The sequence below is a fragment of the Monopterus albus genome, unplaced genomic scaffold (genome assembly GCF_001952655.1).
Source record: "Monopterus albus unplaced genomic scaffold, M_albus_1.0 scaffold92.1, whole genome shotgun sequence".
Classification (NCBI taxonomy): domain Eukaryota; kingdom Metazoa; phylum Chordata; class Actinopteri; order Synbranchiformes; family Synbranchidae; genus Monopterus; species Monopterus albus.
Genome location: NW_018127972.1, coordinates 941,536 through 967,487, shown reverse-complemented (window position 1 = coordinate 967,487; position 25,952 = coordinate 941,536). Strand labels below are relative to the sequence as shown.

At 39.1% G+C, this 25,952-nt stretch overlaps 1 protein-coding gene across 4 annotated transcripts in view; it reads left to right on the top strand.

Moving 5' to 3' along the window:
• The window catches only part of LOC109964728 (carbonic anhydrase-related protein 10-like), a 135,460-nt gene that overhangs the window by 86,668 nt on the left and 22,840 nt on the right, over nt 1-25,952 (top strand). For 2 of the 4 annotated variants that reach the window (XM_020608250.1, XM_020608247.1), the window contains exons 4-8: nt 11,538-11,723; nt 14,062-14,157; nt 14,461-14,533; nt 16,793-16,947; nt 17,704-17,878. In XM_020608250.1, the coding sequence (XP_020463906.1) occupies nt 11,538-11,723; nt 14,062-14,157; nt 14,461-14,533; nt 16,793-16,947; nt 17,704-17,878 (685 nt within the window). Of the gene's footprint in view, nt 1-11,537; nt 11,724-14,061; nt 14,158-14,460; nt 14,534-16,792; nt 16,948-17,703; nt 17,879-21,177; nt 22,671-23,137; nt 23,831-25,952 lie in introns of those variants that run through there. The other 2 variants (XM_020608249.1, XM_020608246.1) reach the window with 2 other exon arrangements.

The following is a 25,952-nucleotide window of genomic DNA, read 5'->3' as shown; positions in this document are numbered from 1 at the left end:
CACACCATCTCAGTCACACAGTAGTTGATCCATGCTGACAGATCAGTCATTAACTAATCCAAAGACAATTTGGACGTCTTCATTAATGCCTTTTTCAGACTACATGATTGTCTGAAAAGATGGTCACTATGTCAGATTACACAATTATAGTCATAAATTCTTTCCGTGACGGACAAGGGTTATGAGAGACTACACCCTGATACCTCAAAAACACAACCTGCCATTGTTCAGGATTTGTATGACGGAAGTGCTAGACAGGGGGAATGTTAACATAAAATAACGTCTGAAGTGGTGTGTCTGACACTGGCTGTTTGTTTTTGGAAAAGCATTTACATACAAAAATTCAATGCCAGAAGACCCATCTGTTGGTCACATGAAGAGGGCAGTATAGATAGTCTTAAAAATAAGTGTTTTAAGCCAGTCGTGGAACTGAAAACTAGCTAGCCCTGATAGGGTAGCTACTTCACGAGGCTGATTCTGAAAGTCAGTATGCTAACATTAGCTCTGTCACTGTGATATTTAATGGATATGATTCAGTCTTACATGCCAAAAGTGTTGTGAACAGAAGAGCAATCTGTACTCCTGTTGGTCAGCGTCACCCTGACATGTCATAGTAGTAAAAGAAAGTCTGACATGCTAGGCTTTGTGTCAGAATGTTGTGAGGCATCCCAGATGCAGCAACGGTCATTGTTTACAAGATAAAAATGATTTATTGTCATGTCGGACACCTATTGTTGGTTCCAATGCCCAACAAACTTTGGGTTGGGCTATTATCAAGCTTAAATCAGGTAGTAATAATAATAATAATAATAATAATAATATCCAGAAAGATCCGTTACAGGAGAAACATATTTTGATGTTCAAGGCCTACCTTTAAATTACAAATGAAAAAAACCCTTAAATCTCTCATTAAGATTTTCAGACCCTTAATTCAGACCTAAAACTTTGTTGAGCAGTTACAGCGCCCAGGCCACTTGGATGAGACAGTACAAATGCTTGGATCTGGATATGGGCAGTTTATCCCATTCTTCCTGGCAGATCTTCTCAAGCTCTGTCAGATTGTCAGTGTTGGTGAACTGCTCCGAAATTGGCACTCATGTTGCTTGAGTCCCACTTAAATAGACTTCGGACTTCAGTTGCAACTTGTACCTAACTGAATCCAGACTTGACTTGGACTTGTGAACACTGAGTATGAGGAAACGTTTTGTTTTTTGGCAATCCTACATTAAAGCTGCATTAACTATGATTTAATAAATTTTAAGGCTTTCCCATTCAGGGACAAAAAATCAAGGAGGACAGAAAAGTCCCTGACCAGAAGAGAATGTGAGGGGCTTTTAAAGGCTTTCAGGTCAGACCATGCTTCAATATCTGAACTAAATAAAAGATGATTTGACTGGCAGAAGACTACATGATTAAAGCTCCAAAATGTGTTTGTTGATTTCTTCAACCATATTAAGGTTTGGTCAGTGTAAACTTAAAATTCCACATGTACACAACAGCTTTCAGGCAGCAGATCCTAAGTGGAGGTGTATTCAAATGAACACAGCTGTGGTCATTCTCATTTACATCATTAGTGTAAACACACTGCAAAATTTGTTGGGCTACAATTTTTTTCCATGCCTGACAGTGATTTGTGACAGGTTTAGTAAATCCCCCCCCCACACACACATGTCTGAGGTGGAGAGCTTTAAAAGCATCCACGGGGCTAAAATTTGGCACCAATGTGATCTTTTTCCTGCTAGACACATACAGTGGTGTGAAAAAGTGTTTGCCCCCTTACTGATTTCTTATCTTTTTGCATGTTTGTCACACTGTAATGTTTCAGATCGTCAAACAAATGTATATATTAGTCAAAGATAACACAAGTAAACACATCATGCAGTTTTTAAATGAAGGTTTTTATTATTAAGGGAAAACAAAATCCAAAACTATATAGCCCTGTGTGAACAAGTGTTTGCCCCCTAAACCTAATAACTGGTTGGGCCACCCTTAGCAGCAACAACTGCAATCAAGCGTTTTCGATAACTTGCCATGAGTCTTTTACAGCGCTGTGGAGGAATTTTGGCCCACTCATCTTGGCAGAATGGTTGTAAGTCAGCCACATTGGAGGGATTTCGGGCATGAACTGCCTTTTTAAGGTCATGCCACAGCATCTCAATTGGATTCAGGTCAGGACTTTGACTAGGCCACTCCAAAGTCTTCATGTTGTTTTTCTTCAGCCATTCAGAAGTGGACTTGCTGGTGTGCTTTGGATCATTGTCCTGCTGCAGAACCCAAGTTCGCTTCAGCTTGAGGTCACAAACGGATGGCCGGACATTCTCCTCCAGGATATTTTGGTACACAGCAGAATTCATGGTTCCATTTATCACAGCAAGTCTTCCAGGGCCTGAAGCAGCAAAACAGCCCCAGACCATCACACTACCACCACCATATTTTACTGTTGGTATGATGTTCTTTTTCTGAAATGCGGTGTTACTTTTACGCCACACAGAATGGGACACACACCTTCCAAAAAGTTCAACTTGTGTCTCTTCTGTCCACAGACTATTATCCCAAAAGTCTTGGGGATCATCAAGATGTTTTCTGGCAAAACTGAGACGAGCCTTTATGTTCTTATTGCTCAGCAGTGGTTTTCGTCTTGGAACTCTGCCATGCAAACCATTTTTGCCCAGTCTCTTTCTTATGGTGGCTGCAGTCCCCAAGCTTTAGAAATGGCTTTATAACCTTTTCCGGACTGATAGAGCTCCATTATTCTCTTTCTCATTTGTTTTTGAATTTCTTTGGATCTCGGCATGATGTCTAGCTTTTGAGGATCTTTTGGTCTACTTCACTTTGTCAGGCAGGTCCTATTTAAGTGATTTCTTGATTGCGAACAGGTGTGGCAAGAGAAATTGAACTCAGGTGCGATAAACCAGTGTTTTGACAGGGGGGCAAACACTTGTTCACACAGGGCTTTGTAGTTTTGGATTTTGTTTTCCCTTAATAATAAAAACCTTCATTTAAAAACTGCATGATGTGTTTACTTGTGTTATCTTTGACTAATATATAAATTTGTTTGACAATCTGAAACATTACAGTGTGACAAACATGCAAAAAGATAAGAAATCAGTAAGGGGGCAAACACTTTTTCACACCACTGTAAGTACTGTAGCTGGCTAACATATATGTTGGCATCATTAGCAAGCTAAAGTTAGCATTTCAATTTTTTACCTTTGTATTGAATTATTCTAGTTTTAATATGGAGTCATTCCAACTGACTGCAAGACTAATGTTTTGTTGTCCAATTAGCAGAAACAAGCACATTTTTCTGGATTAGCAAATTAAGTAATTTTGCTCAGTTTGCTAATTTTTGCTCAGTTTTGGGCCAAACCACCCGGTTTGTTTATGTCTAACATAACACAGCAGTCAACGTAGCATTTTAATTTGATGTTATTAACATTTATGCCATAAAAACAAGTGTAATGTAATTTCTCTTGTTTCACATATAACTCACAGTTACCTTATAACATTATGTGTGTCCAGTATTAGTACTGTATCAATATTACTGAGGAAAAAAACATTCCTTTGTATAATTTGCTTGTGTTACTGCTTTAGGTAAGAAAAAGGACCCTTGTTGCTGCAATGCCACTGAAAACCATGTGCTCTGTGGACTGTATTCGATTTGCGTTAATATTACTCCTGAGTCTATCTCCGGCTGTAGTTTCCACATATGATGTAGTTTCATAGACAGAGCAGGAGGGGCAAGCTGGAGCGGAGGGAGCAGAGGAGGGGCTACCACCTGAGTTTGTTTTGATTCTCACTCATTCTCTAATGGTCAAGAGTTTGAGGGCGAAAGTTAGCTAGAGGGACTTCAGTGCATCACAGCATGCATCTGCCAACTACCATCCCAGCATGTGACGCCCAAACACAAAACACAACAAGCTGTGCCACTTTCATTTGATGATGAGATCTTTACCAGAGTCATATTCTTTGTACATATGGTTATTTCATTAGTATAAGTCCATGCTTGTCACAGAATTTGACATAGCAGATGCTCCACTATTCTTTAAGCATTAAGTGACAAGAATCTCTGGTAAGTGGGATGTAAAGATGCTTAAAATAATATCTGTACAGAGGTGACGCTGTGGCAGGCTATATCTCTGACAGGTCAACCATGAAAATATCTAGTGATTAATATCATTAATTTATTTAAATAGTTTAATATCAAATCAAACACGGTGCAATGCATCGTAATCAAGCCTGTTGTCTCAGTTTTAGCTTATTTTAGTTTTCTTAATATAGACAGCTGTTTAGTAACTCCATCTCTAAGCTTATGATAGCCTTCATACATTGGTACCTGATTTTTAGTTTGGTTTATGTGTTTTATGTTTCTTGAAACCTGTAATACCTTGTCTCCTCTAAAAAGAGGTTGCTAACTTCAAATACCTTGTTAAATAAATGATAGATAAAAAATAAAACACTGAGAAAAAATTAACAGGAAATGGGTGTATCTCCATATTTAATACTTTATGCTGAAGAATAGATGTTAGAGGAGATAACATAGGGAAGAATGGATGAGTCAGTGAAAGATCAGCTTGACTTGAGTCACAAGAATGATTGTCAAGAGAAGACCAAGTGAAATAAGATGAGGAAAAGAAAGAACAGGAAAGTGAATGTGATTAGGAATTGAGGGGGAAAGCAGATATAGGAAGGAACCTGACACAACAAGTCAGGAAGCTGGAAGAAACAAGCAAAGAAAAGAGGAGAGGAGACGAAGGAGGAAAGTAGATGGAAGTGTATTTGACGCTCCATCTATAGACCCGGATGAACTCACTGACACTGTGACATCATACATCAGTTTTTGTGAGGACATGTCTGTGCCCACCAAGACCCTGTGCACATACAACAAGCCCTGGTTCACAGTAAGACTCAAGCAGCTTCGTCATACCAAGAAAGAGGCCTAAAGAGGTGGGAACAGGCTTCCGGACTGGTGTTGTGTTAAAATCTGCTCCCCCGTCAAGATGTGTTCCCCCTAACCTTATCCTAACCATAACCGCAGAGATGGGTGCTACTAGAAACATAGTTTTAACAGGGGGAAGCACATCTCAACTTGGGAACAGATTTTAATACAAGACCAGCAACAGGAGTTGTGCGCGTTCACAATCTATCCTGTTGTTATTGGGAGGAGCCTCTCCTTGTGATATCAGGTTTTATCGTTATGAAATAATTATAGGCTATTTGGAGTTTTGATGGGTGCAAAGCTAATCTAGAGGTACCCAAGATTAAACATTAAATGGCTGGAAATGAGCATGTCATGGGCTCTTTAAATTACAACCTTGGCCTTCACTGCGTGCTCACTGGGTTACATACATTATGCAGCTGCATATTACAGCCCAGGTCCAGGTGGGAGTGAGCACTTTTCCTGTTTTAATTATTAGCATTTAATTTCCCTTACTGTTTCTCTGAGGAGCTGAAGTATATCTCTAGTTCTCAATCTCTCCCTCCAACCAATTTTTCTGGACTGGACAGTAAAGTTGGTCTAATTTGTGTCTAAATCTGTTCACTTTCTCATTGCTCTCTCCCATCAGCTCTCTGTATTGTAGCTTCATACAGTATATGATAGATAATATGCACACATTATATACATGATAGCTATATGTGACTATAAGTGCATTATATCCTGTCCATCTCTGTGAAGGAGAGCCATCTTTGTATTGTTTATGTTCTTGTACCAGGTAAAATCTTCACTAACTGTAGAAGAATCAAAAGGCGTAAACTGAACAGATTAACTATCAGCTTTTAAGAGGGAAACACAAGTTAATGTTGATTCCCTCATTTGCTGTATTTTAGTGTCATTCTCTGTTGTGTTATACACTTATAACATAACTTATAACTTATAAGTTATCTCTTATACACTTGTTTTTAGAATTCAGTGAATCCCCATTTTCTCATGAGAACTAAAACAACAGCAACTACATAACATGCAGTGATTTACACTAATATAATTATGCTGAAAAATGTGCAAATGCTATGAAATAAAATCACATGATATGTCTTTCCCATGTATAGCATTTCACCAAATTTTTAAAACATAAGGGTATGACACAAAGGTGTATTTGTTGCATCGCAAAAAAACACTAAAACAGTTGTATTCAACCCTTTAAAACAAGAAAAAAATGAAATTGACTCGTTCTTTCTTTTCTTCTTTTTTTTTTTTTTTTACCCCTAAGGGGGTATCTATTTTATACCCCCCAGTAGATTAGCTCACAGACATATATGAGGGAGAAACAGACGTTTTTAAAGCTGTTGTACTTGACATTACTGTGGGGGGTATTTACTAAACCTGTCACAAATCACTGTCAGGCATGGAAAAAATTGTAGCCCAACAAATTTTGCAGTGTGTTTACACTAATGATGTAAATGAGAATGACCACAGCTGTGTTCATTTGAATACACCTCCACTTAGGATCTGCTGCCTGAAAGCTGTTGTGTACATGTGGAATTTTAAGTTTACACTGACCAAACCTTAATATGGTTGAAGAAATCAACAAACACATTTTGGAGTTTTAATCACGTAGTCTTCTGCCAGTCAAATCATCTTTTATTTAGTTCAGAAATTGAAGCATGGTCTGACCTGAAAGCCTTTAAAAGCCCCTCACATTCTCTTCTGGTCAGGGACTTTTCTGTCCTCCTTGATTTTTGTCCCTGAATGGGAAAGCCTTAAAATGCACATTGCATGCAAATTCCCACAGTGCCGCATTTCTTCTCTTTCTCCACTGTAAAACCCCTTAGTAAATATGAACACATGCAATTCACTGTTTAGCACCAGAAAATGAGCCACAAAACCTTAGTAAAAATCCCCCTGTAAGAGTTGTGAGAAAGGTCTGATTATTTTTTTTCCATTTCACTCCTTTGTCAGCAGGATTTCAACCTGCACAGTCTTAATTAGATTTTATGTTCAACCTTCTCCATCATTTCTGTCTGCCTTTCTTTTTTATCCATTTTACATCTACATCTTATCTTTACATGTTTCCACTTTCCTGCACCTCCTTCTTTTTCAGTCCTTGTATCTAATCTTGTGATTTGTTTTTTCTCTTTTCTCTTTATCATACACAGATGAAACAGATGTAGGGCTTCATATTTTGCCTTTCTCTGTTTAGATTTTATAAGACTGCACATCAAACAGGTTCAGCCTGTTTGTACTCAATTACTTGGAGTGTGTTTGACTTGTTTTCCTCAGTCCAGTGCAGGGAGGTCCCACATGTAATTGACACATCCCACCTGCTGTGCAACACCCTCATCATCTAATGCGGTTTTCTCAAAAGATGTGAAAACCACTTGAGATCTAAGCTTTGTGGCTCCATATACAGTATGCGGGCACAGCTGTTTTTCACTGTAGCTTCAGATTATGCTATGTTTTAGAAATGAATCTGACACAGTTTAAATAATAATATGCACTACACTATTTCAGCCCTCTCTTTTTCCAGAAGTAAAAATCCTTTTGATTTTTGACATAAGCAGTGTTATGCAATTCACAGTTGTAGCACTGTTGTTGGCATGAAATTATCCTGGCAAGTACAGTTAGCAGTGTTCAGTACAAAAATTAACAAATGTGTTAATCTCTGCTTCTTTAACAAAAAGTCAAAAGCATGTAGATATAAAACTTGATGATTTTGAATTTCAAGTAGCATTTTGGCAGAAACTGTCCAGTCACTGAGCTTAACATTAGAAATGTACAATTGATATAATAAAAAAAAAATCCTTGGGTGCATGTGTATTTTTTGTGCATTGGTGCATTTCCCTGCTATGATTGACTGTGCTTACACTGAGGTGGGAGGAGAGGCACAGTTGAGGCCGTGTGTATGCTAATTAGGCAGCGCAGTCCAGTTTTGGTGCTTGTTTTGACCCAAAATAACAACAGCACCACACACTCTACAAGTGATCTGCTTGAATTTACTCAGAATAATTTATTGTGTATCATGAAGATGATATTTAAATCTGAATAATTCTCAGTATATGGCTGTGGATATGAATATGGTCAAACAGTACTGTGCACATGAGGATGCACCATCTGTCTGTACATAATGCAGCCAGAGGTGATCTGCAGCTGGTGTTTGGGAATCCAAATTTATGGTAAAAACATTACATGTAATATCACAGCAGAAAGCAGCTCATGAGCCAAGATAAATAACAAACACCCTGCAGACGTCTCGATTAATCATGTTATGCAGCAGGAAAAGTCAGTCCAACCTCATTGTGGCTGCTGTCACTGATAAGTTACAAATGATCAAGTTTCACACAGACACACAGACGTTACTACTACGTTGTATTTGTTTATGCATTTTGTGGCGGTTTGATCAGCTTTGAAAGCAGCTGTAGGTGGAGATAAAGTGGGCGACACATTCACCGGCTGTGCGCTCAGACAGAGCACGGTCAGTTTGACCATAAATGCAGTGACTACAATATAATTATAATTTTATTGTGTTACTTTTAAAAGCTTGGATGTGGGGCCCCCCCCCCCCTTATTTATGTGCAGTACTTCTACATAAATAGTGCTCAGTGTCAATTTGGGAATGGAGTATATAACTGGTAGGAGAAGAAGATGCAGGGAAATAACTTGGAGCCTCATACAAGCATGTAGCCTAAAAAGAAGTAAGAGAGGTTACAATAAGATAAGAAAATAAAAATCCTCTTGCATGAGGTTCCTTTTTAAAAAAAAAAATCACTATATTATTCCATATATAATAGAAAAGTGCTTAGTTTCTGTGCTGTCTGTAACAGGACTTGTTGAGTGATGTAGAAAAGTGAAAATCATTTGGTCATTTTTAGATTCTAAACCCTTAGCCTCTCATACAATAATACCCTCCTTTTCTTTTAGGATTATGCTGTGAATAGATCTCAGGCTGGTGAGTAATGGCTTAGTTTTGTGCATGCCACAATTAAACTGAGGCTGAGTGCTTTCTCCTCAAGAGCGGTAATGAATATGCAGCAAATGTCATATAATATGTATGATGAATATGCTTGGCGTGCGGGTAACAAGCATTAATGGTTTATGTGTTGCCAGGGGCGTTGTGAATAACTGACAACATACAGCTGTAGAGTCATATGAGCAACAGGAGAAGATGTTTTAATCCACACACACAGAATCACTTCATCATACACAGTAAATATAGAAGAACTTTTACTGTATTACAACACAAAGCAAGGCACAATGATGATGACCCAGCACTGAACACAAAGGGCAGGTAAAGAAGACAGTAAATGAGACATGGACACATTCATGGGTTTTGCATCTGTAGTGGTATCCATAGTTTTCTGAAAGAAGGTTTTGAGGCTGAGATAGGTTTTACAGCTGAAGTGGTAGGGATCTAATGATCTGGATTTGTATAGCAAGATGAGTTTGTTAAGTTATTCAGTTTCCAGCTCTCATTTCATCAAAAATTCAGATGTGCAAATTTACCAAAGTGCTTCAAGTATTTTAATCTGTGTGGTCAGCTCAACCCTTATATTAGTTTTAGAGATGTGGTTGATGTTCTTACCATGCTTTAAAATTAATATGCTGAAATGTGGGCCGTCTCCTACAGTCCAGTCTCTACACCTGACATGGATTTCACAGAAAGCACAAAGTGGCTCATGAGCCTCAGCTGAACAGATTTAAAAGACTAATTGGTCAGGATGTCATTATGCAGGTTTAGCCACGCATATTGCACATCTAACTTAAAAACTGATAAAACACGTAGCTTAACAGTAGAGTTTCTCATGCGTGGACTTGGTAGTAACTGTGACATGACCACAGAAGCGCCAGCCACACAAGTGGTATGATCATTAAAGAATAATAACTCTAGTGAACTTGAGTTGTTATCCAAGGGCGGCTGTAAATGGAACCATACAGCTTAAGGTGCCCCTTGTTCTCTTTATTACAGTACGCCAGTATCTCTAGTTTAACAACTATCAATACTTCAGTTATTCTTCCCTCAAGGTATCCATGCTCACAATACTTCAGATTGGTTTCCCAGAATTTCAAGTTATCCCCTAGGTAACTGAAAACCAAAAAGTGAAAACTGCTTTCTCTTGTCTAACATCACTTAAGTAGAGTAGTAACTCATAACTTGTCCTGTAGTTAATCACAGTGAGTAACACCACTATCAATGTACTGGAATTACAACAGCATGTTGTTCAGGTCACAGCTACAATTTAATGAGATGGGATGTTTCATCAACATTTTGTTATTTGAGGCGAAATAACTTCCAAATAGCATGGAGGCAAAGGTTTCTTTTTAACCTATCATGAGTTTGTTATATTTTAGCTAGTTTATTATCAATTTCTTGGCTCTCATGAAATTGAAATATGAAATTCCTGCAGTTTGTGCGCAGAAGCCCCTCATTTTGGATTTTATAGAAGTAATGTTATATTAGTGTACACCAGTAAAGCATGACTCATAATGAACTAAATAAAGGATTATTAATAATCTGCTGTAGGGGGTCATGAAAAGAGATTGTACACCTGGGATCTTTTTTGTCACAGAAAATTTGTAAGTTTCACAACATGATGCATTTTTAATCCAAAGCCAGCAAGCTGCCACCTCTCTCAGCTGTCTCTATGTCGTACATTCAAGTGCACATCTGACTAGTAGCATAAATTGCTGAGCCAGAAAAACTTTGCTATTTTATTTCTGTTTATTTGATCTTAAATGTTGTGTTTGGTGGAATTTACATTTGGACAGAGCCAAGCTAGCTGTTTCCCCTTTTTACCAATCTTTGCACCAAGCTAAAAGCAGTGGTGGAAAATAACTAAGTACTTTTACTCAATAACAATACTTAAGTACAATTTTGAGGTATCTGTACTTGAGAATTTTCATTTTCTGTTACTTCAACTTTGACTTCACTACATTTCAGAGAAAAATATTGGACTTCCTACTCACTGTATTTATTTATTTACTTTAGCTACTAGTTACTTTTCAGAATCAGATTGAACAAACAAAATGCAGTATAATCATGAAACTTTCTTGATCCCTGGTCAAAAATTCACAAGCTACCCAGCAGTATGTCAGATTCAAATATGTCAGTCTATTACTAAAAACTGTTTTCTCTTCACCAGTTTTGGTTTAAACACTGTCCACCAACTTATAGCACTGCTGGTCCAATTGCTAGAGGCTAATTGCTAATTCTGCACTATGAGCTGAAAGGGAAGTTTTCTTTTTGAAATGCTGTACATTTTCTACATGAATGTGCAACTGGTCCTGTTTAAAGCACAAAAACAACTTATGTGATATGGTAAATTGTCTTATAAATAGCTTTCTATGCGTTGATGTGCACTCAAAGCACTTTACATTATTTGTCATTCAAAGACATACTCCGGACATTGCCGGGACCAAATAAGGGTTCAGTGTCTTGTTTGAGGACATGTCAACATGTGGGCTGGAGAAGGTGGGATCGAACTGCCAAACCCTATGGCTACAGGATAACCCACTCTACCTCCAGAGCCACAGCCGCCCTACCAAGTGCTGTAGTAGCCAAAGTGTCATTAAAATCTCTTGCTCTCTGTGTTCTTCTCTGTAGATGGGAGGCACCATGTACAACACAGGGAAGCATGTGTCCTTGCGACCAGACAAAGCCCACCTAGTGAACATCTCTGGGGGCCCACTGGGTTACAGCTACCGGCTGGAGGAGGTCCGCCTCCACTTTGGGAGTGAGGACTCTCAGGGTTCAGAGCACCTACTCAATGGACAGGGCTTTCCTGGAGAGGTGAGAGACAACACAGTTATGAGACACATTGCATAAAAAACACATAAGCAACAAAGCAGTGAACACCACATCGCTCCAAAATGTCCCACAGGTTGGGATCTGGTGACTGTGAAGGCCATAGCATATGATTTTGTCATGTATGGATTACAGACTTGACTCAAACACTGGACCTTGCCATAGGAGTCCAGTGTTTGAGTCAAGTGTTAAATAATGCTTTTTTTATCCATGACCATTCCAAATCTGTGACTACTGGTTGATTAGTGTGATGATGGTGACAAAGACCCTGTAACATTCAAAGGCCCTGGAACATTTGGCTGCTTACACCGATTTCTGTTGCAGTGAAAAACAACATAAATTGGATGCTTTGTTGAGCTCATGCCCCTGTAGCCTCAGTTTCCTTGTTAGCAGGAGAGGAATTTTCTTTTGACTGTAGTCTATGCACTATAAAGTGACATGCTGTGTGTTCAGAGATTGTTATATAGCATGGCTGTAACACACTGTTATCTGAATTATTGTTGCCTTCCCTTTGGCTACCAATGTGGTCTTTCTTCTCTGACCTCACTCATCCATGACCCTCTGCTGTTATTCCAGCATCTCTACCCTTAGTTATCAAATTATGGTCCATAAATTAGCTCTGTCTTCAATCTAGAAACTGTTATAAGAAGTGTTTTTCAAGCCATGAGTGTTCATTTCAAACAGCCAGCCATCGAGGTGCTCTCGTCAAACCACATCTGAAACCAGTGCCTGCCAGACTGAAAAGTTTGACACAACACCAACTCTGCCATCCTTATTTGTGTGCTAAGTTACCTAAACTTTCATCATTTTTCTGTGTGATGAGCCTCCTCTTCTAAGCTCTCTATTGTTAAGACTAACATAGTCCCCATTCGTAAGGCCGAGTCATAACTGCATTGATAACGGAAAAGTCTGTGGTGGAATCAATGGAATCACCACAGTTTGCGCTGTCAATTTCAACTTTGTTGAATGTTAACGTGCAATTTTGCCCTGTTGATCAATAGCAGGTCTTCTTGGCGGTGATGAGGAAATGCTGTATTGTAGTTTGTTGGATTTGTTGTGATATGTCATTCACTTTTGATTTTTGAGCTTGTCGGTAGATTTTAGCTTGTTAGCTTGTCCAGCTTTTTCCCTTCTTCGGTAACTCTTTATTGAATCAAATGATACCATCGTGAGAAAGAAATGCTGTCGGGGAGGAGACCAGTACTTCTCATCTGGCCTAGCGCCTAGGTCCAAATATTTCCTTAGATATCAGGTTACGGTCCACAGATAGACCAGCAATCTTTCACCGTATTTCTATTCATCCATTCTGCATGTTGGATTTAAACCAGGGACCCTTTAGCTGTGATAAGACAGTGCCTTTGTGTAGCCTATAGCCTTCAGTTTTATTTCACAAAATTAAAATTAAAATAATAAATGTACAACTGAGGCTTGAAGTTCAAAGAAATAAGAACCATTGAAGCAAGGGAACCAACATTAACAAAGAAAGAACATTAAAAGCATTGCATGGGCATCCCGGTAGCTGAGCAGCGCGCCATATCTATGTACAGTACATGTGTGATGTTGGTGATTTGAGTCTGGCCACTGACATTTTGATATTTGTCACAGGTCTCCTGTCCCTCTATCTCTCCCTCCCCATTTCCTGTCTGGCTCTCTGTGACCCACTTACAAAAAAAGGCAAAATCCTGAAAAAAAACTTTTTTTTAAAAAAGCATTCACTTATATAAGTAATCCGGGTTACTGCTTCTAATGTTACAGCAAAACAGAAGAGGCCCTGATTTAAAAACACACACACACACACACATTCAATACAACAGCTGTTACAATCAAAAGTAAAAAGTGGGAGGTTTCTTCTCCGTACCAATCAGCAAAGTCTCCGGAAAGACCAACAGTGAGCGATGTGCAAGGCTAGAGTCACACGACCAATATCACTGGTATAAGTTACTTATTCTGGAATCTAAGAGGTGGGAAACTGTACTTCATCTTAAAAGTGCTATTTTAGAAATTAACTGAAGCTCCAGGAACAGGTCTTTAAGGAAGCTGACCCATGTTCTTATGACCCATCAAGAATAATCTACAGTCCCCCTCGAACCACCAGCTGGGAGTCCCTGGAAAAACTGACCAGTTTCTTCACTGTCATGAAATAAATCTTTTGTTTGTGTAGCAAAATTAAAATTAATGTTTCACATTATTTTTTTTATATTTTAAAAATGAACATATAACATTTGTACATTAATCAGAACCATATGTCATATTAAAAAATATTAGTTGCAGCTCTGGTTTGGTTTAGCTTGTAATAATCTGTGTTGTTATATTTGTCTTTCAGGTCCAGCTCATCCATTATAACCAAGATCTCTACACCAACTATAGTGAGGCAGCTAAGAGTCCTTATGGCATCGCTGTGGTCTCCATCTTTATAAAGGTCAGCATGTCGTGCTGGGAGTACAGTGGAACACAGTGAAGCAACTATTAATATACAAATATAACTGTAAAAAAAAAAAACACACGTGATGATTTGATACACTCACTGTCAACATAAGGTAGATTGTTAAAAAAAAGTTTCATTTGTGAATTATTATTATGCAAGGATTACAGTACAGTGAAATAAGTTCACAATTTTAGTCCTTAGGCCACTTCCTATATGAGTTTTACTGCACTGTCTGTGTTTGTTGTACAGTGGTTTGTGATGAATATTTGACCCCCCTCTTTCTTTGTGATTTATCAGCTCTCTGAAAACTCCAACACCTTCCTCAACCGCATGCTCAACAGAGACACCATCACCAGAATCAATTACAAACGTAAGACACAAACACACATTCTATAAGCCTGTGTTTTGTTCTTAGACAAGCTAATTCATCTTCAAAAGTAAAAACAAATGAAAAAATTCACTATGTATAATCAAACATGACATACTATATGTTAAAGCCAAATATAACGGAGTTGGATTACCAGCACAGCGCAGGACTGTCCCAGATGTTAAAAGGATTGGGATATGATGCACAGCTGAGTGACAGGTTGGATAAATGTTAGACAGTCCATACCCCCCTGAATGGTAAGGGTTTAACTTGATCAGATGATGCCAAAAAACAGTTGTAGTACAGGATCTGTCCGGTGGATGCAGTAAACGTTGCTGAGTTTGACTGATGGTTACCTCATGGTGACATGCGCTGTCACACAGTATGAAAAGCATTTTGCAGGTTAACAAGTGGATAATCAGTATTGGCTGAAAGTAGTTTAGCCCCTCTGCAGGTTTGGGTGAAATCCATCGGGTCTGAACAATTCACTGATTCCAGAACAGATCAAAACTTTTGCTAAAGTCAAACTTCCAGCGTGTTGATCTACATTCTGCTTTCAGCCAGGAGTGTATTGAGAATAAAGGGGGGGAAATGACCACAGCCCCACGCCAAAGAAGGAACTGGATAAGAAATTAGGATTTGTTCCACGTGTTCTTTAAGGCAGAAAGGAGAACCTGAAAGTGAGCACAGAGGATTTCTGTTTGTTGTTGTCTGATGTTAATTGATCCCACATGGATGACCAGGTTGGAGCAATCGGGAGAGTGTTCCAAGACAGATGGCAGTTTATTATAAATGTCCATAACTTCGGCCCAGGAAAGCAGTATCTGTGAGCACCTGTGGATTTAATGTTCCTTACATTAAAGCTTCTAATGATCAGTATTGAGGGACAAGACTGAGAGGGAGAATGGGGCAGTGAGGGTGGCAGTTCTGACTGGGGGTGTGTCTCCATACTCTATTTATTTTGCCTCAGGGGGCAATTCAGACAGCATAGATGGGGATGAGACTGATGAGAATGAGTCAGATGAGGATGTGGGAATAGCAGCAGAAGCAGTAGCACAGGCAGAAGCAAAAATAGCAGCTGTGGTACTGATGGAACTCAACGCGAAGCTGCTGGTGCAGCCCGAGGCGACAGCAGGGGACACTATTCCCCATCTCAGCTCCACCACAGTGCAACAGGTGCCACCAGCCTCTATGAAGAGATCAGTTGGATAGACAAGGGCTTCATCCGGTAAAATTGCAAAGTGATTAGGAAGGCTGGGGGGAAGAAGTGAGGCTGCCTGGTGTCCAAACGCCCTTGCAACCCATGACAACCGCCTCTGTCCAGCTAGCTAGGCTGCTAGGCACAGAGTAGGAGGAGAGGTGTGGGTGAGTCCCACAAAATGGTGTCAGATATAACTGAATTCATTGTAGATATCTCTGTGGTTTGAGCAGTGGTGAGGTCTATGTAGCCGGACAGAAGATAACTTCTTTTTCAGCTCATCCAAAGGTCTCTGAATATCTCCCTTGAGGATACACCGGGCATCGTATTTAAGTCCAAAAACCCCTAAACTGCTGTCAAGTCTCTGTAGTGGCCGACTGTGGACTTTATTTGAGGTCAACAACAAAAAAAAAGCATCTGGGAATAAAACTGTTTGTTCCCTATCACGTGTTTCTTTCAACAAGAATGTTTTCTTAATTTTATAGAAATGAATACACTGCAGCCTATGCTGTGAAAATGTATGACCCTCTGGAGAATCCCCTCATACTAATAAGGCTAAACATTAACAGTGCTCACAACCATAAACATGCATACAGAATCTTGTTTATTCACTTATGAGGACATTACATTGACTTACAATATGTTAAACCTCTAGAGACACATACTAACCTTAACCAAAAGGCAAACCTTAACCCTAAAATTCAATGAATTATGCAGTGGATACCAGCTTTTTCACCCACAAATGGGAAGGGAATCCCTATAATGTGACCAAGTGAACAGTTCCTGATTAACACAAACACACACACACACACACACACTCTCTCTCTCTCTGACACATTATTACTCAGGCTTGTCATTGCTTTTAATTGGTGCAAACAATATAGATTCACACCCTGACATCGTGGTCTACATCAACCAAACACACAAGCATAGTGTGCTGTAGAAAAGTGCTATACAAGTATAAGACCATTTATCATTTCTTCAGAGCATTTGTGTTAATGGGTCAGAACATAACAGACTTTGATACAACACATCACCTGAACACTTTCTTCCTTCCTGTTCAGATGATGCATTCTTACTGATGGGCATGAACATAGCTGACCTTTACCCTGACACCACACGTTACATCACTTATGAGGGCTCGATCACTATCCCTCCGTGCTACGAGACAGCCACGTGGATACTCATCAACAAGCCTGTCTACGTGACGCAGATGCAGGTATGTGAGTGTAGGATAAGTAACAACATGCATTCTGGTGAATGGGGCGGAAATGAAATTTGTAAATTCCGTGCCAGCACAGTGCACTTTGAATTGCAAATTAGCACTTCATAACCTGTAACTGAACTCAGTTCATTTATCCTGAGTGGTTTAGATAAAAGATGCTGTGTTGTTGTTATAGTAATGTAATGAAATGCAGTGCATATACACAGAACACACAAAAAATATTAAATTGCTTGCTTTTGACTCAGTAGTTTTAAAGTCTAATAATGTTCTTGTCCTTCATTTAGTTTGTTGTTGAAGCAGTCTTAATGGAGTAAATTTACTGTTATAGCCACACATCAAGTTGTAGCTGGGTATCGAAGTAACATCCTTGTGTCACTGAAGAGCAGCTGGATAGTTCAGATTCAAACCTGGTTCTTCAAATGAGGAAATTCACTGACAAAGTGCAGCAGTCACGATATATTTAACCAATGTTTCCCCTGGAATTCTGTTCAGTAGCAGTGTGGTTGCATGTGTGTCCATGAAGATGCCATGCTCAACCTACATTTACAGGAATAGTTTAAAATGGCCACACTAAGCCTTTAGCATCTATTCAATACAACCATACTACTTTATTTTAATTTTAAGATAACTTAAGATATTTTTCTTTATGTTAAAATGCACAAGCCTGTCCAAAAAAAAGTGTATATTTAGCTAGTAGCTGAAGTTTCAACTCCAACCTGTTCTCATTTACCACTCCGCTTTTTGACACAGATGCACTCCCTGCGCCTCCTCAGCCAGAATGAGCCCTATAAAATCTTCCTGAGTATGAGCGACAACACCCGGCCCACCCAGCCTCTGCTACAGCGCTGCATCCGAACCAACATCAATTTCAGCAAGCAGGGCCGAGACTGCCCCAACAACCGTGCCCTCCGCCCACAGTACAGAGGTAACATGGAGGATAAATGAGGAGTAGTAATAAATGCATCAGAAAATGTTACGTTCTGCCAGAAATTTACATCGAGTATGATTTAGCCTTTTTTTTTCTCACATTTTCAATTCCTTTAATGCAATTTATGGTTTTTTTTTACATGCTTCTGCCAAGACTGGAGCTATTTTAAAACCATTTTTGTCCATTTGGATTTGTGTTGGTTCCTACTCCCTCCTCCTCCATCTTTCCCTTTCTTTACCAGTGCTATGTTCACCTTCCATTATTACTCCCAGGCTACCTATCAAATATAACAGCAAAAAGAACTGATGAGTGTTCTATAAGAAATATGCTTTCAATATGCTGAGAGAGAAATTAACAGCCCATTTTCATTATTTTATAAAAGGGACATGACAAAGTTCCTTGTACAGTCAAAGTCAAATTTCTGCATTCTTTGAAATGGTGCACTGACTTAAACACCAGCCCCTTTTACGCTGCTCACCATTCTGTGTAAAAGGTACAGTCCTGGCAGTAAATGTTGACCCTCCAAAATGCTGCAATGAGAGGTAGTAGGTTTGCTGGGACGGGTTCGCCCCATCTCCTGTATAAACAGGACGAGGCGAAATGGTGGGTTGGAGGTCCGCATGAGAGAGAGAGAGCACTACAGAGTGAATGAGGAGAGAGAGCGGCATCAGAACAAAGTGAACCAGAGAATCTCATGTTATTTTGATTGTTTCATGGTGGTTACATTCTAAAGCAGGAATAAGCATAGCCGCAGCACTGCACAACCCTGTGGGAATGATTCTGTGTGAACGCTGCCAAAATACATGCTTCTGTCTGTTCTGCTGTGCACCTTTTGTGTGTCTGTGTGTGTGTAGCTCTGCCTTCAAACAGACACACAGACCTGAAATTGGATGCACATAGTAGTCTACTGTAATTCCCGATTTCCATTCATAAATATATTAAAATCGGATGACGGCTGGTTTGTTTCGTTTTCTAAATGAAAATTAATTTGGACCATTAGATGTCATGATAAACATCGTGCCTCGATTTTTGTCCTCCCCAGCTACATACATGAGAGGGTCAGAATATTAGGAACACCTCTGAATATAATGTAGTCCAATACAACACCACCTTTAACTATGACGTCAATAATAAACATAGAATTGAATTTATACATTTATGACAACCACCCCTTCAGTCACTCAGCAGTGTCACAGGAAGTCAGAACACGGAACCTGCATTTTGCACTTTTTAAATCTACGTTTTTCTTGAGCTTAAAGCATGCAGCAGTTCTGCATGAATGCAGCATCTGTCTGTGTAAACTACAGTATATTCATGTGCTTAGATTCTTAATTGCAGCTGAAGGAGATGTTAATGTGTAATCCCTTATGGTCTGAATCTGCAGTAAGTTTAGGTTAATGGTGAGTGACTAGATGTAAGTGAAAGGTCTTTATGCATATAGAGATACAAGTGATCATTAAAGCAGCCTCATGCAGAGAAGGAGGGTTTACTGAGCATAGCTTTGTCAGCACTGTCTCAAGAATGTGAAAATAGAAAATGAAACATCTCATGTGTACACACACATACATATACACAGTATGTGTGGGAGTGTTGCAGATGTGAAACCAGGAATGAGTAGGTGAGTTGGTACAAGAGGGAAAGTTGGTATACCCCACACATACACCAAACTTGAAAGTGTTACACGGAAAGTGTAGGAGTCCTCACATCCTTCAGAAAAAAAATACACTTGTTGGTCTCTTCTGTGCATTGCGACTATCTTTGTTATCGATCCAGTGAAGCCCAGGATGCTCTCCACAACATCAAATGGTGTGCGCAGCCTCTGTTTCCTTTTGATAATGACTTGTTACAAGACAGCACAGTACAGGAGTTTCTGTATTCAAGGTCAAAGAGCAGAAAGAATGCAGTGGTCTGAAACCACTCTCAGCCACCAGAGTCGGACTTTATGAAAAGAAAAGGAAGGTTGACAGAAGACAGAGGAGAGGGTGTGGATAAACAAACGAATAAAAAAAAAAATTGCTGCTCGCTGCTAGAATGCATTTACAGAAATAACGTGGACCTAATTAAAGCTGAGCTGGTAAAGATGTAAAAAATGTTTTATCAAACGTTCTGGTTACCGCAGCAGATCTATTTTAAAGTAAATGTTTTGTATAGCCCACGACGTGCAGTATGATGGGCAATGGGAAATAGATGGAGGCAGTGCTGAAAAAGAAAGAGAAAGATAGCTAATAAACATATAACAAAGCGTGGCTGTCCTCCTGTGAAAAATGAGTTCACTGCTTGTGTGCGCCAGCAGCTTATTACAGCCGATAGTTACATTTTATTGTTTGGCAACCTCTAATTGTTATAGTAATTATGACACAAGCAAAGTAAGAAATTAGATGTCACACTATTGACCTCCCCTTTTTAAAATTCTGTTTCTGGTTTGGTCTTTTAACTTCCATTTCCTTTTGTCAGCTATGTCAAAAATCTTGGTATTTCAAGTTCTCAAAGCTGTGAACACGCGTCCACATACATGAGGACGTCATATGACCTGATAGCACCACATCCACCACAGGTATCATATTAAAAAGGATGATTTTTGGTGCAAAGTTTAGCATTTACAGGCTTATAGTTTCCTGTGTTGCATCACTAAACTAGCTAAATGCCTTAGTAAGTCATGACCACAGAAATGTTTTTTCTCTCTAATGTTAGCATAAAGGCTTCCATATTGAATTGCTCACAGGTGACACTGAATCATTACTAAAGACAGCAGATCATTATACAGACAAAGAAACTCATAAAACTGTAGAATATTGCACAGTGTTATCTTACTTGTAGTACTGTGTGTAGAGTTGTATACTGTATCTCCAGTTCTGCATTGGCTAGCACTTGCTTCTTATACATTTTGCCAGAGGTTAATTCAAACCATCTGCACTATGAACTCTACAAACACAATGACGTGAACTATGTATGGGCACTTAGTTGTATTTGCAGTTCAGTCACTAACATTCACTTGCAGTAATAGCATTCAAACATCACTGCATTCTCAATGGATGTGGTGAAGTCAGGTGATCAGTCAGCAGCCAAGTAAGTTAACACCAATGTGCAGCCGAAGTTCAGAAGAACCCAGGGACAGAGGAATCAATTGCGTCATACGTTCTGACCAGACAGGCTCTGGATCTGTCTAGATGGTGAGGGAGTGAAGATGCAAGCAGAGAGCACTTATTGCTGATGAGAGAAGCCCTGGTGGGAAATAACTGAATGGATTTCTCTTTTTCCTAGAGTTAGTGTCACTCTCTTGTCTCTCTCCCTCACAGATTTCCATTTGTTCTCTTCTTACTCATACCCATGGATCTCTACTCTGTACTTCCAGTTGCTGCAGTTCTTGTCTGCTTTTTTTCTATTTCCGCAGTGGGGTCATTGTGCCTTGACACACTAAACTGCCTTCAACGACTGACTATGATTCATGAGTTTTGCTTTTATTTTTTATTACTTATAGACTGTAGTGAAAACTGTATTTGATCAGAGTGAAAATGCTGCAGCCAGTCACCAGTTGAGTATCAATGTGCAGGTGTTCTGTAGCAGCAGTGAGGAAAATACCTACCCAGTGGTTTGTTTTCTTGACTCTAAAATTATGGAAGAAAGAAAAGCAAAACAGCACAGCAATTTTACACCACACTGAATGTAGTCATTGGAATCAAGCAGATGAGAAAAATAAGGAGAAACTGAACTAAATGGCTGAAATAGCAGGCTCATCAACCAGTCAGTCAGTCAGTCAGTCAGTCATTGGTCTGCAAGACAAATGGGTAGAATTGCAATGATATTTAAAGGACAGCAGCCAGTGATTGATTGGCTTGAGGAACAGACAGACAGATCACTGATCAGATGCAGAGATGTCAGGACTGAAGGTGGAAGGAAAGTTAACAGTGTTGAAAAACAGACGTTATGGAGAGACATAGATCAGGAGACTAAAGCCTACATTAGCCCACCAAGGGAAATTTGATTTGGACTGTACATTGCAGTATCTCAATACAATAACACAATACAATTACACACGGCACTATACTATACTGTATATAAGAATTACTGCACAAGACCCTGTAGACAATTGTATGCCTTAAGTTGTTTTAGGAAGACTGATACAGGTTTGAATAAATGACTATTTGTAGCAGATCCGCCTGTATCTAGGAACTCTCACTCCTGCCAGAAGGTAAAAGCTGAAATTCACTGTGTAGAATTTGAGCAGAGTCAGAAACGATATTTGTGCTTGACTTGGTCAGGTTCTGTGTAGAGATCCAAAATGCAGTTGTAGTTAAGGTGATTCAATTCAGCATAAAAAAGTTATTAAGGATGTACCTGGTTGGCTGTTTAAATATCAAACTTTAAAATATCCACGCCTGTTTGTGACATAATGTTACTGAAAAAAATTCAAAAGCTGTTTGTTTGGTATTATCTGTTCCTACCTAAATAGTGTCTTTGTATGTTTATATCCGTATAATATGTAATTTTGATTGTTGGTATAAAATATTTTGGGTATGTTAATATTTTGCACAAAATGCAGAATATAACCAGATCTGAAAAAGCAATAATTTGTTTTCTGCCTAATTTCCTATACTGTAATTTTTCTGTTTTGCTTTATTCTATACACACATCTACTGAATGTCTGTCCTCCATTCCCCCCAATCAAATAGCATGCTCAAAAATATGAATATTTAGTAAATATTTAGTCAACACATTGGTTTGAGTTTATATACTTCCTCAGGCACACATTAGGTTTCTCACTTTCTCTTCACAACTTCCGAAACCTTAGGCACCCTTTGTTCTGTTTTATTCCACTCTGCTTAGCGTTTCTCTACTAATTATCTCCTTTTCTACTTTTCTTCTTCTCTTCTCTTCTCTTTTCTTCTCTTCTTCTCCTCTCCTCTCCTCTCCTCCCTTCCCTTCTCCTCTCCTTTCCTCTCCTCTTCTCTTCTTCTCCTCTTCTCTTCTCTTTTCTTCTCTTCTTCTCCTCTTCTCTTCTCTTTTCTTCTCTTCTTCTCCTCTTCTCTTCTCTTTTCTTCTCTTCTTCTCCTCTTCTCTTCTCTTTTCTTCTCTTCTTCTCCTCTTCTCTTCTCTTTTCTTCTCTTCTTCTCCTCTTCTCTTCTCTTTTCTTCTCTTCTTCTCCTCTTCTCTTCTCTTTTCTTCTCTTCTTCTCCTCTTCTCTTCTCTTTTCTTCTCTTCTTCTCCTCTTCTCTTCTTCTTCTCTTCTCGTCTCTTCTCTTCTCTTCTCTTCTTCAGTGAATCAGTGGCTCCTGAAGTAGAAGATTAAAAAATAAGTCAAGCTGCAGCACTGCAAGAGGAGAGGCAGGATGCATTTGCATTTATTCCACACTGCCAACCTGAGCTGAACTGAACAAACGGAAGCAAAACTGCTGATTGAATTAAACTGGGAAGGAAAAGGTGGATGCAAAAGAGCTGCACTTCACTAGAAACAGCTTAGTGAAATGCAGCTCTAAACTGATCTGTGCTAAGCTCAACTGACCAAACTCCAAATAGTGTTCTGTGTTGGCCTGCTACGCATCTACAGCCTAAACACAGCTCATGCAGGACTGCACAGTGAGGACACAGATCAGACATGGAGCCCAAAGTGTGTAACAGACCATAAGAACTCTGATGTCTCCATTTTACTGTTTTTTTTATTTGTTGTGCGACTTCACAAAGTAGAGGTGTAAAGATGCTCCATCATTTACTTTGGATGGTTTTCAGAGGGGTGGATGTCATGTAAAGGCTAGAGCATTTCTGGTTGTGATCATCACTTTTCCTTGGTGTCCAGTAATGAAAATGATCATCCACTGATTAAAGGAATAATTACATTTCCAGTGATGGCTTGAACTCCCAACAACAACAAAAAAAAAAAGCACAACTGTGGTATAATGTGAGCTGTTTCTGATATCAAATACTGTAGCGCCCAAAGAAGGGAAATTTCAAAAAGAATGTGAAATGTGTGAACTGCAGGTAGCTATTGATGGCACCAGAGGGAGAAACAGAGAAATTTTAGAGACCTGAGCAGATGGAGTCACAGTAGGTTGCAAATAGGCAACCGTCTCACAGCAAATGTAGAATAGCTATGTTGTTCCGCCGACACAAAACATATCACTATCATCATAACGCCTCAAAAACTGTAACACTGCATCGTGCAAAAACTGAAACCAAAAGTACAATGAAACTGAACGTATAGTTATGCTTAGGTACACAAACTACATGGTTAAGGTTAGGAAAAGGACCTGGAGTCAGTAAAAATACTTTAAAAGACACGAAGCACTTAAAACACAGTGTCGAACACAGAAAACAATCTCCAGTTGTCTGCAGTTGACAGTCCCGCGTTTATTCCAAACTATACGCCTTCAACAGACACTATATGGTAGTTTCCGTCTCCATAGTTGGTAATGCGCCATTTCGTTGTTTGACATAAAACACCAAGAACAAGACCACCAACACATACACTTAACTGCAATACAACAAATGTTGCCATGTCACAATTTCATCACCTTTATTGTGACACTACTACGTTTTACACTATGTACCGACATAGTTATTTTACATTTCTCTGTGAGACCGGGCTGAAATAGGTCGCTCATTTTACATGATTTAACAACAGTTCACTTATCCCTAAAGGTATTTAATTAAGAAGTGCTGATAGAGTTCACCTTGCATCAGGTTTAATACAAACATTAAAGCATAAATTTGTCCTCTTTTTTGTGTAATTAGCATCAAAACCATCCAAGAGTTATTTTCAAACAGGGTGAATGGTCAGTTGGGCATGAAAATGATGAGCCAAAATAAAGTTTCCATGACTCAAAATTGTGTTGATAATTGTCAAAATTAAATAACATTACTGTTATAAATCTCCTTCAAATTATGGCCAAATCAATCTGCATGATTGATTTTAGTATGTTTTTTTCCCCCAGTATAGACAAGTTTCTGAAATATTAACTGATTTCAGTGGCACCAAGCACCAACCTCCAAGTCAGTCCCCATAGACTCCCTTGTTAAAATGCCCGTCTTCACAGCAGAAATAAACATGTTTACAGCCTGGAACAAAAAAGTGATTTTGATCTCTACAGCTAATTTCTCCCTTCATTACAACTGTATGTATGAGCACCGAAACTCACTTGTTTGAGGCTCAAAGTTGTGCATAATTAAGGGCATGGCTGCTTGAGTGACAGGTGGGAGGGCCCGGCTACAAGTGGCTAGCTTGCTAGCTTGCTAGCAGTCTAGCGAGCTCCACTTAGGTGCCACCCCTTTGCCCATTTTTGGATTAACCGTAGCAGGCGGAATGATGTACTACCAAAATGGCAACGGCCAGACTTGAGCTCCAAAACTCTTCAGAAAACCAATAGGTGACATCACACAGGGTTTTTCTATTTTTTTTTTTAATAATAAATGGTTAGCACCCACTGGTACCCCTACAGGTCTGTGGGTCCCTGAATCACACACTCAGAACTGACAAGCTGACATTGAATTGACTGACCACAGACCTGAAACCCTAAATATAAACTATGTAAGCCCAGCCTGAGTAGACCAATGAAGACTAGTCCCCAATGAGCATATTACATTTTGCACATAATGGATGGACACCAATGGATGGAACAACACCGACACAACACTGGTCATTAGCTTGTTACATTTATGTTTTCATGTTGTGTTTCATAAGGGAACAAAGCTAGGAATTTTTCTTGAATTTCCACAATGTAATAGTAATAAAAAGATGGAACTACAGTATATCAACGATGGATATCATTGTGATCACATGTAGCTCAAGGAGAAAAACACAAACTGTAAACATTTGTAATCATTTCTTTCAGGGTCACTGTAAACTTTAAAAAGATTTGAATTTAACTGGATTACACTGGAAATTCAGATAAGATGGGCTTTTGTAAACTCAGCCCAGGAAAGGAGTGAGTGAAAGATAGTCCATAACCTCAAGCTCTCAAGCTAGCCTTAACAAAATAATTCAAGCCTAACTCCAACAAACATCTTATTGTAACTCTCTTATATATACATATACAGTATATGTGTATATACAGTATATGTATATATATATATATATATA